The sequence below is a fragment of the Convolutriloba macropyga genome, chromosome 6 (genome assembly GCF_964194025.1).
Source record: "Convolutriloba macropyga chromosome 6, txConMacr16.3, whole genome shotgun sequence".
NCBI classification, from domain to species: Eukaryota; Metazoa; Xenacoelomorpha; order Acoela; family Convolutidae; genus Convolutriloba; species Convolutriloba macropyga.
In genome coordinates this window covers 67,896,928-67,909,492 of record NC_134473.1, presented here as the reverse complement: position 1 = coordinate 67,909,492, position 12,565 = coordinate 67,896,928, and the positions used below count along the sequence as shown (strand labels likewise).

Sequence of the window (12,565 nt, the reverse complement as noted above, 5' to 3'; positions counted from 1 at the left end):
CCCCCCCCCCTCAGTGTTTTTTACGCCCCCAGTTAAAAATTTTATGATGTTATATAGCAAGTTACTATGTAAAAAAATAGCACGTGCGCCTGGGGGCGTAAAAAATATGAAGCTATGAAGCCCATGAAGCTGGGGGGCCAAAACCGAATAGATCCGAAAATTCAACATATTTGTTTTTGATTGCTGCAGTCTTGAATACTCACATAAAACTCCCAACTACAGTGCGAATGAAGACACGAGATTTTAAAACTGTGGCACTGATTTAGTTCTTATAAAAAAACCGTGAGGCTTAAATGAAGCAACAGCGATTTTCAATTTTATCAAATTTAGCTATTAAAAATATACAAATTTGTTGCCGAGAACTGAGATTAGATTTTGGCTTGTGTACCTTATTTTGATGTGGACATTTTTGATGTCTTTTCCTTTGTTGATGAGGGGAGTTGTGAGGAATGATTCGTGTCCTTGACTCTGGGCATCACAGGACTCCCAGAACATCGCTTGGGATCCGTCTGAGTTCGCAATGGACTCCAGCTCCCACTAAACATTCAAATCAGACATCTTATAAAATATAAAAAAATATATAGGACAAAAATATTTTTAACCATTTTAATCCAAAAAAAAATTAGTCCACAAATATTTCACGTTTTTGGTATTGTGTATTTATTACACAAATAATTACTTATAATAATTGTTTCCGAGCAATAAAAACAAAGTAATGTATTGATAACAATTCAGGGCTGAATGGAAAACCTCCGCCATTAGTAGCCCTATCCATTGAAAATGTTTGTTTCTTGCCGAATGTAAATTAAACAGCAGCTGTAAAAAATGCCTAGAAACTCTAATTGAAACTAAATGGTTCATTTGAAGTGATAATCGCTCAGAGCAATAAAAGAACCAAAAGATTAGTCACGATAAAATTTAAAAGATTCGGGCTCAATGGAACTTTTTTATGCTTTTTTATGAACTTTCTTAATAGCAGGACAGATGAACAAATTTTGATTTAGCTTAGTCACAATGAGAAAACGATAAAACTTCATCATTACAATCATTAAAACAGTTTTTGAATTAGGAGTAAAGTGATGAGTCATAATGGGTAATTTTGGGCAAATTAAACGCAATGGCCAGTTGTTGGAAGTTTTCATGAATATGCGGCTCAGTAATAACAGCATAACTTAAAAAAATATGGAATCAATATTTCCACACATTGTTATTGCGATCGACAATTTATCGTACTCAGATGTCATTGAGCAACTTGGCTAACAATCATGAGATGGGTGCAGGTTACGTACGCAGCTCTGATGAAGTTACTGAGAACTTTTGACTTTAATCTAGAACCGCGCAGTAGTTCAAGATGTCAGCCAGAATTTAGATGTTGTTAGTAACTAAATAGATTTAAAGCGAGAGATTATTAGCCAATCAGAATCCAGTATTTAAATAAGCAATCGAATTGAATAAAATACGTTCCAATTTACGTACAAAGCTCGGAAAAAGTGCAATTAACATAATTTCAAGTAAAACTAATCATAAGACCTATCAAATAAGACGTGATTCGGCTCAATAATTTTCGGGTTTTTGGATTCATTGGCACAAAATGGTGACTGGCATTGAACTAATGCGTTATTAGACAAAATACCGGCCAAATGAGCATCAAAAATTGACGTCTAAAAAACCACTTGTTGCTATGATCGTACTGATGCTTATACGTTATTGGATTGTACGTTGCTATCATCGATGAGCTCAATGTTACTTGATATTTGAAATTGAAATTCCAAAACGGTAGACTGTTTTAATAGATTTACAGCTACATTTTGGGGCCGCGACCCTTTGTTATGGCGCCCCACAAGGGACAGTTTTTTGTATGAGCTGACAACTTTGCGTTATTAACTGTTCCGGTTATTTGGAATACACATTAGATCAAATGTTCCAACTGCTCTGTTCCCTTAATCGACGAGCGACAAAATGTAATGATGGAGAATCATAACACCGGCTGCAATTGTTTTCAACCCAGTCCTGGCTCAAGTTTTGTCAATAAATCAAATATCGCCACTACAGTTGAGGGAAAAAATCGACCCGCAACCGAAAAGTTTTGCCCTTATTTCAAGGAAGCGCCGAGGTTAAACCAACAGAATTGACACTCACAGCTGGACCCCGGATAGTTGGCTCGGGCACCACTGCAGATACCCTCAACGCTGCCCAAAACCCACGGTCATCCCAAACCAGAAATTGGGAATTAATCCTCAGAAACTCATGATGTGGCAATTGTGTTTGACTGCTACCCAGACCAACACGTTGGATCCTCAATCTACTATTTTCTCTGGTACACAGGAACATTTAAGCCAGCATACTGTAAGATTAAATCCAACTCAAAAACATTGAACTGATGTCATAAATTTATCAAACTGCTTTTTAGACGGCAAGGAACCCAACCCCTGATACTTTTCAAAAATAATTTTAAGGGGTTGTATAATCAGATAAATCCGTGAAAATCATCCGTAAGAGGTCACCATTAACCCCCCACAAGTATTTTTGGAGACGAAAAAACAGCGATTTTGAAAATTTTTGGTCGAATTTTGAGAAATTTGTAAAATGTGATCAAGTCGGCTTGTATATCAAAAATAACCTTTGATATAGAGAAAATAGGGAAAACATTATGCTAAATTGTTCGATTTTGAAAAATTTTGGTCAATTTTGAAGCAATTCAAAAAACTTTAGAAAATCAATACCGAATATTGATAAACCGTATTTTCGAGATTAAATCCGTCCAGTTTATTGGATTACCGTTCCGTAATCAAGAATTTGCAGAAAAAATTGACCAGAATTTTGAAAAAAAATTGACTAAAGCATAAAATTTTAACAAATTCGTCAAATTTATTATTTTCAACGAGAAGGTTCGTTAATTGAGTGAAACTCATCACACAAAAAGTTGTGAAAATTTTCACAACCTCCGGCCTACAAAAATTTATCCAATTCCCATAATTTTCTTCGCCGCTCGTTTATATACCGTTTTTCGTCTGCGTTCTTTTCGTTCTTCAACTTTACAATTCTCCGTTTTCCGTTTTTTTCGATAACGTCGCTCTCCCAAGACTTCGCTTTTCTTTTCCTCCGTTTACTTTTCCGGATTTCGATATAGTATGTCATATGTGATGAAGTATGTTGTTTGCTGTAGTATGTTGAGTATGCTAGTATGCTGGTTTGTTGTTCAGGTCTAACAGCTTTCTAGGGTGTGACTTAAGTTTATTCTCGAGTTACGGCTGGATTGTTTTTCGACTTTTCAACTTTACTAATTTACTAGCCTCCCTGTTGTAATATATTGATTTTTGCTGCTGTATGTTTGCGTGTAACTGTATGAATGTTGGTTGGTTTAGGGTATTGCCTTCTAGGGTGTGACTTAAGTTTATTCTGGAGTTACGGCTAGATAGTTTCTTCACTTTTCCAGCTTTCATAGACTACAAAAGCGCTGCATATTACTTAACTTTTGCTGTAGTTTGTTTAATATTGTTGGTATGCTGATCGGTTGTTTAGGTTTGAATACTGCTAGGGTGTGACTTAGGTTTATTCTAGAGTTACGGCTAGTAAATTTCTTGCTCTTTTCATCCATTTAGTATACTACAGCTTTGCCGTAAATTAGTTCGTTATTTGTATATATTAAGCCCCATAATGACTTGTGCTAGTTTGCCTCTTACAGTAGCATCTCTCCTCCTTCCTAGGTTGTGACTTAAGTTTGTTCTGGAGTTACGGCTAGTTTGTTTGGTTGAGTTTGTTGCTGCGGTCTGCTACCATAGTGGTTCCCGACCTCCCCGCTCGCTGCGTAATCGTCTCCCGCCCGTTCCGACCCGCCTTTCCGTTTCGTTGCGTGCTACTCGCTCAACGCCTCCGTTCTGTCCGTCTCGTTTCCCGTTTCTTCGTGCGTCGCTCGTTCAGCGGTTCCGTCCCGTCCGTCGCGTCGCCCATTTACTACACGCGTTTTCGCCAGTTCCGTTCCGTTCCCTGTTGCGTTGCGCGCCGTTCGTCCGTCCTTCCCGCCCCGTCCGCTTCGTTTCCCGTTTCGTCGTGCTTCGTCCACCCAGTCCTCTTTCCCCGGTTGCCTGTGTTCCTGTTTAGTCTCACGTTGCTTTCAAGCACGTTAGACGCACCCTATAATTTCTTACTCATTTTCGCCGAGTAATTCATTACTCGGTAACTTCTTTTCTGCTCTTCGACGTCTTGATTATCATATCGTCGTCATTTGGGTTCGGTATAACCCGCATTCCACGTGGTTGGTTGAAGGTTACTCTACCTTGATAAACTAGCCATTTCAATATCATGGCCGAACAACAGGATAAATTGAAAAAGCTCTTTAATGCAAGATCTAATTTAGAATCTGAGTTATATAACATCCACAAGGACATCACAGATGCCATAGATCGTCAAGACAGGAGGGTTAAAGTTGAACGCTTGGTTTCTAAGTTGAAGGATGTCTTCAGTAAACTGGTGGAGAAAAATGAAGAACTATTTGACTTGGCCAGTAAAGCCGAGAACCCAGAATCAATTTACCTTGTCCTTGAGCAATGGTTGGATGATGTAACTAAGATCAATGATAATTTCTTGCTTGCGGCTAGAAGCTATATTGACTCAGTTACTCACCGAGACACCGTATATGAGGGCGTTAACCCTCAAGGGCAGTCGAAGAGAAGTTCACGTCGAACAGCATCGTCAATGTCTAGCCAGCGCAAGCATGACTTTCTAATGGCAAAACTAAAACGCGAAGAGGCCGAGAAACAAGAACAAGCTGCCATGCGCCTCGCTAAACAAAAACACGAAATTGCAATGAGAAAAAAGGAGCTTGAGATACAAATGGAGCATATGGCACTTCAAGAATTGGAGGAAGATCACCGCCAGCGTGTTGCCGCAGCTAAATTAGATGAGGCTGAATTAATGGATAACCAATCATTGTTTAGTCACCACTCAAGTGAACTGAATTTGCTTAAAGATAGGGGATCAGATAGAAGTCAGAGACTTGTTCAGGATTGGGTAAATTCTGTTCCAGCAGGTAATTCATTGACTGCTACAAGTGAGTTAAATTTTTCTCGTCCTGGTTCAGCAACCGCTGACCCCCCTGTTCAAGATACTGCCCATAGTAATCCTCCAGAAAACACAAATAATGTTGCCGGTAACTTGAATCACCTTGAAATGCTTTCTCAGTACACACGGCCAGGAGTTGCAATTTCTGTTGCTCAGCAAGAAGCGTTGTATCGGGAATACCTCCAGGCTCAACTGCAGCAACCACCCAGTGATCAAAGGGCACATAGTCCCTCAAGCAGTGATAAGGTGAACCAAGCGAACCAAGTACCAGTCGACGTACAAAATGTCGCACTCCCACCACCCAAACCACCTATGCAACCTCCCCGGCCACCAACACCCGTTATGGAACCAACGAACTCCATCTTTGTACCTGATTTTTCAACAAACCCACAGGTAAATCAATTCTTGGGTCCGAAAAGCTCCAGTGTGCCTTGTCAATTACATATGTCGATGACTGTTGTTCAGCAACAACAGAATCCAACTCAAAGTAACATTCCACACCAAACACAAGTCCCTATTGCCCATTCCCCGCATAAGGTCCCTCCACCTGTAAACCCACTCGCGAACCCGCCTCCCGTATTCCCGCCTCAACAATTATTTATTCCTCAGCCTCCCGTGATGCCGTCGCCCCCTCCAGCAAGCACAGCAACATACTTACCCGTCCCCAACATTCCACAACAAAACATTGTCCATTCACCTCAAGCCCGCCTGTTACCATGCCCAACCGCACCCAAACTTCCCCTTAATCGTAACCCCGATTTAAACTTGTGGAGTTTTCCACAGAATAAACCCCCAAACGTAAACCAGGCGACAAATAATGCTACCGCCTACAAAAATGTTCAACCGTACCTACCCCCAAGCACAGCTAACCCCACCATCAGCCATCCCATCTTGCAAATGAGTGCACAACATAATCCAAAAAGCAACTACGCAGCTAACTGTAGCATCCCTGTTAACCCCTTTAGTACAACTACTAACATCGTGCCACCCTTCGTCACGCCGGTTATACATCCAACATACGGGCATACTGCTCCGATACCATTGTGTTGGGGTGGCCCACCGCATCCCACGCCTCCAGCGCCAGCATCTGAAAATGCAAGCTTGATTAAGGCATTCACTGACGCCTTATCTAGCAAGAGGAATGACCCACTACCCGAATGGAAGTTGTCACAATACAGTGGGGATCCTCTACAGTGGCACGAATGGTATGGTCAATTCAAAAGCGCAATTGACTCTCAGTCCTTAACTGATGATGTAAAATTGACATACCTTAAGACCCTCGTTACAGGTAAAGCTAAAACAGCTATAGCTGAGTTCGCCTACTGCGGCGCAATGTACAAAGACGCACTGAGGACCTTAGAACGTAAATTTGGCCAACCACAGGCGGTCGTAAGTGCACATTTGGACAAACTCAACAGCTTTCCACCATTGAAGATGCACAATAGCGATAACATCATTAACTACTCGGGGTGCATTTCAAGTCTTGTCGGGGTATTTAAATCACTGTCATATGATTCGGATTTAAAGAGTGCTGCGCTTCTCAACACTGCCGTACAGAAGCTACCACCCAATATGAAGGAGTCATGGTCCCTCTTCACGGTCAAAAAGCATTGGGTGAAACCTACTCTTCTTGATTTCAACGATTGGTTAAAAGAGAAGGCCGAAGCACACGATTTAATGAAGAATACCGCACTTAAAGCAAGGACTGAGGATACCAACAACTCAGTAACCAGATCAAAAGTTGCTTCAAAGGCATTTGCTGCAAATACGCAACAGAAGAGTAACCTTAAGCCGCAACAGAGATCTCCGTCAACATCATTCTCTAGTTGCATTGTATGCAAAGGCAGCCACCGGTTGTGGGAATGCCGTGTCTTTAAGGAAAAGACTCCCACACAGAGAGCCAAGGTCGTGGCTGAGGCAAAGCTCTGTTTCTCTTGTTTGTGTGATAAACACATGTTTAGGCAATGCCCAAGTCCCCGTAAGTGTAGGAAAGATGGTTGCAACAGCTCCCATAACACCTTACTTCATGGAGCTGAAAGGGTTTTTCCAGCTAAACCCTCAACAAACAACATCGATACTTCGAAGTCGAACGCAGGTACAAGTAGGCCATCTACTGGTCAACAGCAACCAAGCAAAACAACCACTTTGTCTTCCGTGACGGATGTCAAAGGCCTCCTTCAGGTCACGGAACTGAAAGTTACTAATTCTTCTGGTCTTAGTACTACGGCGTTGGTTTTACGCGATACCGCTTGCAGTAACTCTTGGGTGTCCGATAGTCTCGCAGCTAGACTCGGTTTGCAGGGTACCGCATTAAAACTGACCGTCAAGGGTATAAACACGGAAGAACTCATAGACACAAAGGTGGTTCAATTGACTGTGACACCTCACAAAGATCAAGACTTCGAAGCATTTACTGTACGTCCCTACGTGAGGGAAACATTAAACGTAGGTTCCGACATCATTGACGTGAAGTCCATGCAAGAAACGTACCCACATTTGGCAGTTCTAGATCCAGTAAGATATAGCTATGGAGAAATTGAGATGATACTTGGACAGGATGTCTACCATGCCATCCGCCCGTTAGAGTATTTTTCAGCCGACGAAAAGTGCTCACCATTCGCTGTCCGCTTGCCCATAGGTTGGGTTTTAAGTGGCCCACTCCCGTCAAGCTCAAGTTTAGTCTCCACGTGTTTCAAAGCCAATATTGAACAGGATTTTGAATTAGCTTGTCAGGTTAAATCTTGGTATGATATGGAATCGTACGGCGCGTTCAAGCAAGTTGACCCAAGATCCGCAGCGGATGCTCGCGCGCAGGAAATACTTGAAACAACAACCTTCCATAACGGCCAAAGATACGATGTCGGTATGTTATGGGCTGATGACAACACCCAGCTCCCGAATAACTACTTTTCGTCACTGGTACAGCTCAAGTCTCTCGAAAAGCGGCTATCGAGAGATACATCATTGAAAGAAACTTATGCTAATACCATCCGTGAAGACTTGGAAAAAGGTTACTTGATTACAGTCCCTGATGCTCACAAAGTAGAGCAACGGTCGGATAGAGAGTGGTACCTACCACACCATCCCGTAATCAATCCGAACAAACCGGGAAAAGTGCGTAGGGTATTAAATGGTGCAGCAAAGTTCCACGGTACTTCTTTGAATAAATCTTTGCTTACTGGCCCCGACCTGCTCCAAAACCTAATCCACGTACTACTTAGGTTCCGTCAACATCAGTTTGCCGTGTCCGCAGATATCGAGGGTATGTTCCTCCAAGTGGGTGTCCCTGATTGGGACCAGCCATCACTGCGTTTTTTGTGGCGGGAGGACCCCACAACAAATGTTGTAGTGTATCAATACACGCGCCATATATTCGGGGCTAAAGACTCGCCCACATGCGCTAACTATGCACTGCAACGCACGGCCCGAGACAATGTTAATCAGTACCCGGAAGCAGCCAAAGCCGTCCTAGAAAACTTCTACATGGACGATTACTTGGATTCGGTGGAGTCACCTGAGAGGGCTCTCAAAATATCGAAGGAGTTGGTACATCTTCTCCATCTAGGTGGGTTTAAGCTTACTAAGTTTTTAAGCAATGTACCAAATCTGGCTGATAGAATTGATGGGTCAACTCAGTCTACCGAACCAAAAGTAATTGCCTCATCTAAGGAGGATTCTTCGCACGTGCTTGGGTTGAAATGGGATCACAACAATGATACTCTAGTTGTGAGTCGGGGTACCTCCAGTACAGTAACTAAGTCTTTAACACAACGCTTGGTATTGAGCCTAGTGTCTAAGGTGTTCGATCCCATCGGCCTAGTGGCACCATTTACTGTTGGCGCCCGATTGTTACTAAAGGACATCTGGCGTGTCAGCGGGCAGCATTGGGATGAAGAATTACCAAAAGACACTGTTGAAAGGTTCCTCGAATGGAGTGTAGAACTACCCAAACTTGCCGCAATCACTATACCAAGGAGCTACTTTTCCGGAAACTTTGAACACCTGGAACTACACATGTTTGGCGATAGTTCACAAGAAGTTTTCAGTGCCGTTGCATTTCTCCGAGCTCGAGTAACTACTTCGAGTGGGCCCCAAACGGAGCTTGCGTTTGTCCTGGGTAAAGCTCGCGTAGCACCTATGAAGGTCATGACTGTTCCAAAGCTGGAATTACAGGCAGCGCTACTGGCCGCTCGATTGAAACAAGATATATGTCGAGCTCTCACAGTAAAAGTCAACAGGGTTTTCATGTGGACCGACAGCACTACTGTCTTGCAATGGCTTAACTCTGCAACCAAGCACTCAATATTTATTGCAAACCGTGTTTGCGAAATCTTAGAACACACTAGCGTTGACGAATGGAACCACGTTGCCTCAAGCGATAATCCGGCAGATGCTGGCACTCGTGGTATGTCCGCTGAGGTTTTGCAATCAAGTAGTTGGGTGAGAGGTCCAGATTTCTTAAGAACCAAGCAATTCCCGTTCGAACCAAGCACTGAAGTAGTTAATAACATCAAACTCGGTATAGTAACAAAGGAAACTGATGAAACAAATACATCATTGGCCGCATCCGTAACCAAGTCAACTAAGGAACCGCCCCCGCAACTAATTCCCTTCGATAAGTACAGTTCTTATCAGAAGTTGTTACGGATAACAGCGTACGTACTCCGCTTGTTACCTTCTCACGAATGTTACCGTAATGTCGATGGTAGCATCATAGACCCCACGGAGCTTGACGAAGCCGAGCGTCATCTCCAGTATCTTGTGCAAGGGGAGTCATTCAATGCAGAGAGAAAAGATCTTCTCGAAAACAAACCCGTTAAACGGAGTAGCCGTATTGCCCCGTTTTCTCCCTTTATTGGGCCAAATCGTCTAATCCGATCGGCAGGCCGCATCAAGCGGTTGGTCGAAGTTGACTTTGATGTAAAACATCCTATCGTTCTGGACGCACGCCATGCGTTTGTAAAGTTGTTCCTCAGGCACACGCACGTCAAACATCATCATCAAGGTATTGATTACCTGCGGGCAAAAGTACAAGAACGTTATACTATCCTTAAATTACGTTCCTCACTACGTTCCATTAAATCTAACTGCCTTACGTGCAGGATGTTCCGCGCTGCCACTATTCAACCCATCATGGCTGATCTCCCAGTAGAAAGACTTGCATACCAGTCTCCTCCCTTCACGAACACCGGAGTCGACTACTTTGGCCCGTTTTACGTTACTGTACGTAGGACTACCGAGAAGAGGTGGGGTTTCCTCTTCACATGCTTAACTACTCGTGCCGTTCATGTCGAAATCGTTCCTTCCATGGACGCCAGTTCGTGTGTAATGGGAGTGGAGCGGTTCGTCTCCCGTCGGGGTACACCAGCCATTATTTGGTCAGACAATGGCACTAACTTTGTTGGCGCGGAAAAAGAACTACGCGAGAACATCGAAAAGTGGAACACCATCAACATCGCTGTAGAACTTGCCCACAAAGGCATCAAGTGGAGGTTCAACCCGCCCAGTGCGCCACACCAAGGTGGCATCTGGGAGAGGCTAGTACGTAGTTTCAAGCGCGTACTTTACACAATCCTTGGAACACGTCGCCTCACGGATGAGGTTTTAAGTACCACTTTTTGTCTGGTCGAACATGCACTTAATTCACGTCCGCTAACGCCCGTAAGCGCCGACCCGTCCGACCTAGGAGCATTAACACCTAATCACTTTCTCCTCGGTAACCAAGCACGTAGTGTCCCGTCCATCATTGGCGTAGATGAGTTCGATCACCGTAAACGTTACGCCCGCGCGCAGTCTTACGCTAACGCTATTTGGTCTCGTTGGATCAAAGAATACGTACCGGCGCTGAACCGACGTTCCAAGTGGCAGACGCCTGCCGAGCATCACCTTAAGACCGGTGATTTGGTTTGGGTAGTTGAAGAGACCAACCCAAGGGGTTACTACCCCACTGCTCGGATCACTGAACTTCGTTACGGTTCCGACAGCGTCGCACGCTCCGCCGTATTGCGCACGTCTTCCGGTTCGCTCGTCCGCCCGCTTGTAAAATTAGTACCGATTCTCCCAGCATCTTCCTCTGGGCCGGAGGATGTTAGTAACTAAATAGATTTAAAGCGAGAGATTATTAGCCAATCAGAATCCAGTATTTAAATAAGCAATCGAATTGAATAAAATACGTTCCAATTTACGTACAAAGCTCGGAAAAAGTGCAATTAACATAATTTCAAGTAAAACTAATCATAAGACCTATCAAATAAGACGTGATTCGGCTCAATAATTTTCGGGTTTTTGGATTCATTGGCACAAAATGGTGACTGGCATTGAACTAATGCGTTATTAGACAAAATACCGGCCAAATGAGCATCAAAAATTGACGTCTAAAAAACCACTTGTTGCTATGATCGTACTGATGCTTATACGTTATTGGATTGTACGTTGCTATCATCGATGAGCTCAATGTTACTTGATATTTGAAATTGAAATTCCAAAACGGTAGACTGTTTTAATAGATTTACAGCTACAGATGTGACTTTAGCCGAGTCACGCAAAACGTCAAAATTTGCGAAATGTGAATGTTGCGAAAATTTTTTCACTCACTGACAGTACAACACATCACTTTATAAAGTTTGCAAAATGATTTGCAAATTTTGTTAACTTTCCACTAAGTTTGAACAAGGGTTTTGTTAAAATGTGCCCACGCAGACCAGACTTTGGGCATTTTAAATGTTGAACGCGGATCTGGGTTTAACATTTGATCTACCTACCCCGTTACTGTCGCTAGAAGAGAACCCTCTGTCATTCGTGAGGGACTTCAGATCAGCTCCACTGTACTCGGCACAAATGTCTAAAACAGATATCTTCATCAATTTACATAATGACACAATCAAAAGTGTATCTTCCACGATTATTACATTTCCTTCACTTGAAACCAGAATTGGTTTGTTAGTTTTGCCTCTAAAAACTCTGATGGTTTTAGAAGAACCGAAAAACAGTGGTTCAACGTGACTGAAAAAAAATTATGACTCCAGACAGGGTTTTCGGTTAATGCACTTTTTTTGTTTTTGCTATATTTTTTTTAGCTCAGTTAAAGTACCGAAGCTTCCAAGATTTCTCATTTCAGTTCTTATCCATAAATGTCTTGCTTTTAAACAAGGAAGTCCAAAATATGAGCAACAGATGAATAAAAAAAAGCTCTGATGATATAACAAAAATCAAAAAGAATCGGTCGGATGTAATTTCTTTGTCAAAAATTCGAAAACGAAAAGAATATTTTTCCTATTTTACCCTACCACGAATATTTATAGTTTTTCTCGGTCAACAACCAAATCGCAAAAAAATAGTGATCTCTCATGGTGGACAATTTTTCACTCCAATTTGAAATCTCTCTTTTGCGTTTTTAGCATCAATGGATAACTACGAAAGTGGTAGTGATGATTTGTCGTTTCGCAATTGTGAAAAGGCATTTCATGTTAAGCGGCAGGTTAAGCTGTTCAGGCATTGTTCGAAG

At 42.6% G+C, this 12,565-nt stretch overlaps 1 protein-coding gene across 2 annotated transcripts in view; it reads right to left on the bottom strand.

The window, feature by feature from the left end:
* Window positions 1-12,565, bottom strand: part of LOC142340544 (ephrin type-A receptor 4-B-like) — a 56,204-nt gene that overhangs the window by 31,739 nt on the left and 11,900 nt on the right. Inside the window, exons 2-3 of one of the 2 annotated variants that reach the window (XM_075391168.1) lie at window positions 11,823-11,902; window positions 389-537 (exon numbers count right to left, since the gene is read on the bottom strand). In XM_075391168.1, the coding sequence (XP_075247283.1) occupies window positions 389-537; window positions 11,823-11,902 (229 nt within the window). The remainder of the gene's footprint in view (window positions 1-388; window positions 538-11,822; window positions 11,903-12,565) is intronic. The other variant, XM_075391169.1, reaches the window with a different exon arrangement.